This window comes from Babylonia areolata, chromosome 23 (assembly GCF_041734735.1).
Source record: "Babylonia areolata isolate BAREFJ2019XMU chromosome 23, ASM4173473v1, whole genome shotgun sequence".
NCBI classification, from domain to species: domain Eukaryota; kingdom Metazoa; phylum Mollusca; class Gastropoda; order Neogastropoda; family Buccinidae; genus Babylonia; species Babylonia areolata.
Genome location: NC_134898.1, coordinates 15,245,534 through 15,253,071, shown reverse-complemented (window position 1 = coordinate 15,253,071; position 7,538 = coordinate 15,245,534). Strand labels below are relative to the sequence as shown.

The following is a 7,538-nucleotide window of genomic DNA, read 5'->3' as shown; positions in this document are numbered from 1 at the left end:
AATATGAGCATGAATGAGGGACACCTAAATTAACGCCCTAACCCTATCCCCTATGAGCAAGGTTAAAAGCAATGTCAAGACTGATTTTTGGCTTCTCTCCTTTTTCCCGTTGGAATACGAAGACATCAAGGTCTGGTATTTGTACGGCATTTTCCTGTTGTCATTATCCGAGGATCTACTCCTGCTGAAATATTATCTTGGAGCAGTGGCAGCATATCCAGGTTTAACCTTACATTCACACACACACACACACACACACACACACACACACACACACACACACGCACACACACACACACACACACACACACAATCATATTTTACATACGTGTGTCGGCACAGCAGATCTTCTTTTCTCAATAAGGACAAGAAAGAAGGAAGGGCACACGGAGCACTTGAAGTGTTTGTAGACCACATTCTTTCCCTTCTTCTTCATCTGCAGGATTGGATGGCCTGAACTGCCACACGGATTCTTTTTACTCTGGGGGATCTCTGAAGAATCTGAAATCAAGATGGATAATTTAGTGTCATGCCCGTATTATTCTGATTTTTTATTATTATTGTTTTGCCGCATCACCATCTGTATGTTTTCAGTGGTATCATTCTGAGACCCATCTTAGCTCACGCTTTCTCATACCTCAGCGCTTTATCTCATTTTGAGAGAAAGGGGGTGGGGGTGACACCTCCATGCTTTCTCTCCAAGAGAGAGAGAGAGAGAGAGCTAGCAGGAGAACGGCCACGTTTTCCCGCAATCCCGCAGTTTCTCGTAAAGTGAGAGAAATGGCGCCCCCCCTCCCACCCACCACCCCCACGCTTTCTCTGAAAGTGAGAGAAGGCGTGAGGTTGCGAGAAAGCGTGGGCTAACAAACCCCATATACACAAACGCGTTCGTCTGCTGCAGTCTTAGCACTGCAGTGAATACCATCACCACTGGCACACCAGAGAACACCCTGTAGTAACTGTTTTGCTCAGATGCTTCCATTGTAATCAGGAAATAAGACGACATTCTCACACTGGCATTTGTAATGAAAGCTTCGTGTTGACTCGCGTGACTTAGTTGCACTGCTATTTCTTTCCCAAATTAGCTTGAAGGAAAAAAATGAGTGTACGCCGAATCGAAACAACGCAAACATATCGGAGCTGCTTGTTCGCTGTTGAAAGACTATGGCACAGAGATACATAAAAAAAGGTAGACGCACATTCAGAAGACAGAAAAAAATATACCGACCATCACTAATGGGAATGGAGTGTGTTCTTTCTCCAGATGTACGAAAAAGCAGTAATATTGGATGGCTACCTAGATGTGTCACTGAGGAAGTGGAACCCACTCCAGGTACATCAAATGAGTCCCCTGAATTACCACTGACCTCAACACCGCGACCTTAAATGATCTCAAAACCAGCCTAGAAGGAATTAAACCACGTCAATGACAAACTGTGCCTCGTCTGTGGCAAAACTTAAAAGTCTTTTGGATCGTAGAGACTTCACCTGAAGAGTGAACATGGTCTAGGAAAAGCAGCACCCTATCCCTGCCCAATTTATCACAATACTTAATTTAAAGCCGACATAATATATCAATTTCATGCAAACTCTCACACCAGAAGAGAGTCTTAATACTGTGAAAAGCGCGCAACACCTTCTCTTTTCGTTACTGTCAATTCTTTTAGCTCCTTTATACACAAACTAATGGGGTTTTTTTCCGGCAGCCTGGAAGTCAGAAATGATTATTTCTATGTCGATACTGTGATTAGTACATTTCGATCTTCATCATTTCATATTTGCGTTTGATTTTTGTTCCTGCAGTGTTATTGGTAGTTGGTTTTTTTAATATTTGAAGCTACAATTCAGACAGAGAAAATATCTTACATTTATCACACAGTAAGGGCACAGATAATGTATTTAGTGAGATTTCCACTGAGGACTTCTTGCTTCAATGCAAGTAAAAGATGGTTTGTACCTGCAGCATCCACAGAAACACCACGCACTTTGTGTTCATCTAGAGTTGATGTAGCATTTTTTAAATTAGGTATGGCTAAAAGACACGAACGTGTTGCTGCTTTATCATCTGATAATACAGTCAATAGCAAAGTTATTGCAGACTCGCAGACGTTTAGACATAGCCTTCTCATCAACACCAGAAATAACGAGAATGATATCCCATGCGTAATACCTATTTGCATGTGTTCTGATACTAGAATATATATTGGAAAACTGTATAATATTATTAAGAGACTGAATAGTCAAGTATGACCATATTATTCAATTTGATATTTGTTGTTTGAGTGTTTGGCTGCTTTATTTCGCTTTCCTTTTTCATTACTTTACAAAGATTGTGTTGAGGTTGCGGTATTCAGAAGTAAAACCCGGATACTGCTGAAACCTGCAGGATGCTTTTTGCTGTACTTGTTAAACAAAGTGTCCTGTTACCCCCCTGTCAACAGACCCTTACAGGTAATGACGAGAAAATGTCAAAGTGTCGCACACTCATTCATAAACTACTCACTCAGACACCTTGGTTCAATTAACACGTTGCTCTCCACGACAATTCGACACTCTTGATAAGGGGGACAGCTCTGTTGGATTAAAACAAACACAGATCACGATAATGCATTTGCTTTCATTGCTTTCCTTCCACAATTAGTGTTCACTACGAAGATTAATGAGAACCTCACCTTACTCAGAGAAACACGCTGACACTTAAACACATCGATATTCAGAAATAAGAAGTAAACGAGTATAAAACGGAACGGAACAAACTGTGGCCATTCTCGTACTGTGACACACTGAACCCCCCACCTGCCAACCATTTTCCACCTCCACATGTTTCACACACAGGCGTGCGCGCGTGCATCCCCACACACCCACCCACCCACACATATCTATGATGGAGTCTCCCGTCGGTCCGACGGATGAGTGGGCAGCCAGGTTTATCTGTCGGTGTGTGTCCTCATATGGGAGAAAAGGCCGATTCTGGATGTGCAGCACTTCCCAAAGGTGTTGCAAGGGAAAACATCTTCAGAAGCTGAGCCCTGCTTCGTTTGCTCACAATTTTCCTTAATGGCCAGCGTTCTCTTGTTTTCAAACGTCTTTATGCCACTGGAGCACAGCATCCTCCAGTGAAAGTGGTCAAAGGCATCAGTTTCCCAGGAAGAGATGTCGATGTCACAGGCTTTGAGGTTTGTCTTCAAGGTGTCCTTGAAGCCCTTGCAGGTCTTTCAAGTTCACGGTGACCTTCCTTCAGCTGGCCATACAAAATCATCTTCGGGATCCTGCTGTCTGTCATGTGGACAACGTGTCCTGTCCAGCGTAGCTGGCACTGGATCAGCAGGCTTTCGATGCTGGGCAGGCCGCTCCTCTCTAGGACCTGAAAGTTGGAGACCCTGTCTTGCCACTTTATGCCGAGGATCTTTCATAGGTATCTCTGGTGAAACTGCTCAAGTTGTTGAATGTGACGGCGATAAGTCGTCCATGTTTCACAGCAGTACAACAAGGTGGTCCGAGTCAATGTACAAACCAGCTAGCTCACAGAACGCCAATGCCTCCACCCCACCTGCAATCAAGATCGATGACACAGAGATCAAGTCAGTCGACATGTTTTGCTCTCTGGACAGCACCCAAGGGAGCCCTGGATGCAGAAGTGACGCTGCACATCGCCAAGGCCAGCTCCGCCTTTGGCAGACTCGACAACTGGCTGTGGAACAACAAAGGCTCAGCACCAAAATCAAAACCTACAGAGCTGTTGTGCTGACACCTTGAAGACAAACCTCAAAGTCTGTGACACAGACATTGCTTCCTGGGAAACTGATGCCCTTGACTGCTCTCACTGGAGGACGCTGAGCTCTAGTGTCATAAAGACGTTTGAAAACAAGAGAACGCTGGCCATTAAGGAGAAGCGTGAGCGAAGGGAGCAGGGCTCAACTTCGGTCGGTCCGATTAGAGAATCCATCACACACACACACACACACACACACACACACACACACACACAGAGAGAGAGAGAGAGAGAGAGAGAGAGAGAGAGAGAGAGAGAGAGAGATGTATATATATATATATATAATATATATAATGTTTTTATTATATATATATATATTCATAGAAAGTGATCTGTTTATCTTTTGATATTTTTACTTCTGCTTCTCGTTATTCATTTACTTAACTATTTTTACCATCTGGAGCTATAGCTAATATTTCAGTTTGCATCTATCTTCAGTCAAACTTTTTGTTGTTGTTTTTTTAATCACTGTACAGATAACGGCTTGGCCAAATATGAAATTCACCTTTGCATTCTCAATTGCCTCATGAATCTTACACTTTCTCTCTCGACTTCTCTTCCTCTGGATGTCACTTAACAACGCTGTCCTATTTCACAACAAGTATCTATTCACATAGGCCTTGGGGTGTGAAGAAGCATAGCAAAATTCTGCATTGTTCCTCCTCCTACCCACCCCACTTTGCTTTCTTAAGTCATCATGAAGTTTGTGTGTGTGTGTGTGTGTGTGTGTGTGTGTGTGTGTGTGTGTGTGTGTGTGTGTGTGTGTGTGTGTGTGATTGTTTTAGATACACATTATGTGGGTTGTTGTTGGTTGTTTTTTCATGTGCAGAGGTGTGCTATTATGCACTATTGAAAATATGTTGTTTCATGTACGGCACTTCGAGCCTATTACATGGGGAGTTTACGCAATATTAGTACTATCTGTTATCATTATTATGAGAGAGAGAGAGAGAGAGAGAGAGAGAGAGAGAGAGAGAGAGAGAGAGAGAGAGAGAGAGAGAGAGAACTTTACCTTGAAAATACATGTGGTGATGCGTGTATAGGTTTGACCGTTTATATGCATCGTCACCTGTACATAGTAACCACACACACACACACACACACACACACACACACACACACACACACACACACACACAGCGCACACACATAGAGAGAGAGGATCAAAGCAGAGGTTAAACAGTCAAGGGGTTGTATAACGAATGCAGAGAACATAGCGAAGTGTCAAGCAAACATGGAAAAAAACAAACAGAAAGCATGGGCAATGAAGCCGAGGAAATCAATGTGTGTGGGCAATGTGAACGAAGCAATAAACGACAATGTGTGAAAGAAGAGTCATGGAGGCAAATACATGATATTTTCAGGTGACACCTGAAATACATATTTCATATGAACTGAATTTCCGTAGACTGAACGAGACGTGGTGTGATTTTTTTTTTTATCTATCTATCTATCTATCTATATCTATTCATCTCTTTTTCTGTCTCTCTCCTCCATACATAAACACACACACACACACACACACACACACACACACACACACACACACACACATATATATAGATAGATAGATAGATAGATATAGATATAGATATAGATACAGATATTGATATAACTTGTAGCATTACTTTAGTTTCTATTTCAAGAACTGAAAGGTAGTCAACTTTCCATGAAATGGTCCCTTTACGGTTGGCTTGGCTATGGACGGCATAATTTGTATCAAATAAACTGAAAAGTGGAGTGATAACGCGTTCACCTAGGAAGCAAGAGAATCTAAGCACACTGGTTCGAATCACGGTACAGTCGCCGATATTTTCTCCCGTTCCAGATCATGAATGACGCTAGTCATTCGGATGAGACGACAAACCGAGGTCCCGTGTGTAGCATGCACTTAGTGCAAGTAAAAGAACCCATGGCTAAAAAAGGGTTGTCCCTGGAAAAAAAAATCTGTAGAAAAACTCACTTCAATAGGAAAAACAAACATGCACACAGGAAAAAATACAAAAAAAGAAAAAGAAAAATATGACTGTCATCTGGTTTTTTGGAGGCATAGTTATCGCTTCAGAGATTGCAATACATATTAATGCAACAGTTGATTAGACAGTTATCCCCCCCTCCCCCCCCCCCCCCCCACCCCTGCCCTACTCTCTCTCTCTCTTTCTCTCTGTCTGTCTCTCTAACTTTCTCTTAACTTTCCATCTCTCTTTTCCTCTCCAGCTGGTTTATTCACATTACTACAAAGTTCTGCATCCAAACTTTTCTCTCTTGCATCAAATATTTGAAATATTGTATAAGTATAAGTTGCTTTTTTTTCTATGCTTTAAATAATACAGAAAAACTGATTCTCTTTCCCTGTACCCCCTCCGCTCTGACAAATAATAACAACTGACATGTAAAGTGTGCCAGCAAAGAGTTGAAGAATAGTTTGTTTTGTTTGTTTTCGCAAAAATGTGTGTTCTTATCAAATGCACTTTGCTGTTTTTGTGTTTGGTGCATTGTTTCGTAAAGCGAAGTGTGAAAGACCAGCCTCTTTATTTTGATCTATTACCACTTTACGTTTCGTAATATATGTGTAATTTAATGTATAATGCCTTTATTGTATTCATGTATTCTGTTGATTGAAGTAGAAAAAAAAGAAAGACAAAAAGGTGGTGCTCTTAGTGCAGCAACGTGCTCTCCCTGGGAGCAGCATGAATTTCACTAAGATAAATCTGTTGCGACGAAAAAGAGAAATGAAATCTGTTTGTTCTTACCAAGGAGAGAAGGACGGCGGAAATCAGAATTCGAAGGCCCATGATGATGACTTTTAGTTGTTCAGTTCTCTGCAGCCACAGGTGTGTCTGAAACAGTTCACTTTCAGTGTTCCTTTATATACTGTCCCAGTCTCAGTTCAACCACTACTACCCCTATCCTTTCCCCACGTAATGATACACACATGCATTAACCCCCCCCCCCTCCCCCAACCCCGGCCACATACACCTGTTCCCGTCTGATCAACCACTTAACAGTAAAACGACGTTGCACTGAAGGTCAAAGGGATGGTTATAGACACACATACACACACACACACACACACAGAGAGAGAGAGAGAGAGAGAGAGAGAGAGAGAGAGAGAGAGAGACGCGTACGCACGCACACATGCTAGCACACATACATACACACACGAACATGTGCATGTGCGTGCGCTCACGCACAAGCACACACACACACACACACACACACACGCACGCACACACACACACACACACACACACACACGCACACACACGCACATACATGCATGCACGTTCGTTTGTCTTATCTTAAAACATCTTGTGCTACCACAGAACGTTGATTTTAAATGGGCACTGTACGGTGTTCTATTTTATTCCCCAGTCTAGTAATAGTAGCCACGTATTGTCAGACTAAATTATGCTGAGCTGACTAAGTAGGAAACAGAAAATATATGTGAATAGTAGATTCACTGATGCGTCATCCTTTAAGCATGGTGTTCCATAGGGGTCCAGTTCTTTTCGTGCCGAATGCAGCTTCTGTGTTGCATACCATCAGTTATCATAGGATGTCTTATGAAAGCTTTGCTCATGGCATTCGGTTTTATCAATTGATCTCTTCAGCTGAAATTGATGCACTGATGTCACAGATAGGAGAGTGCATCCTGGATGTAAGGACTGGGTGACTCTATTAGCTGCATTTATATGACTTTTAGTCTGAACTGATGCTGGACAGTGTTCAATTTGGTTCAACACCCCCTTTTTTCTTGTTAATA

General features: G+C 42.2%; 1 protein-coding gene across 1 annotated transcript in view; it reads right to left on the bottom strand.

Moving 5' to 3' along the window:
* Positions 1 to 6,625, bottom strand: part of LOC143298300 (uncharacterized) — an 11,646-nt gene extending 5,021 nt beyond the window's left edge. Inside the window, exons 1-4 of the mRNA XM_076611119.1 lie at positions 6,526 to 6,625; positions 4,785 to 4,841; positions 2,504 to 2,573; positions 329 to 501 (exon numbers count right to left, since the gene is read on the bottom strand). Of these exons, the coding sequence (XP_076467234.1) occupies positions 329 to 501; positions 2,504 to 2,573; positions 4,785 to 4,841; positions 6,526 to 6,567 (342 nt within the window). The 5' untranslated portion in view covers positions 6,568 to 6,625. The remainder of the gene's footprint in view (positions 1 to 328; positions 502 to 2,503; positions 2,574 to 4,784; positions 4,842 to 6,525) is intronic.
* Positions 6,626 to 7,538: the final 913 nt, after the last annotated feature.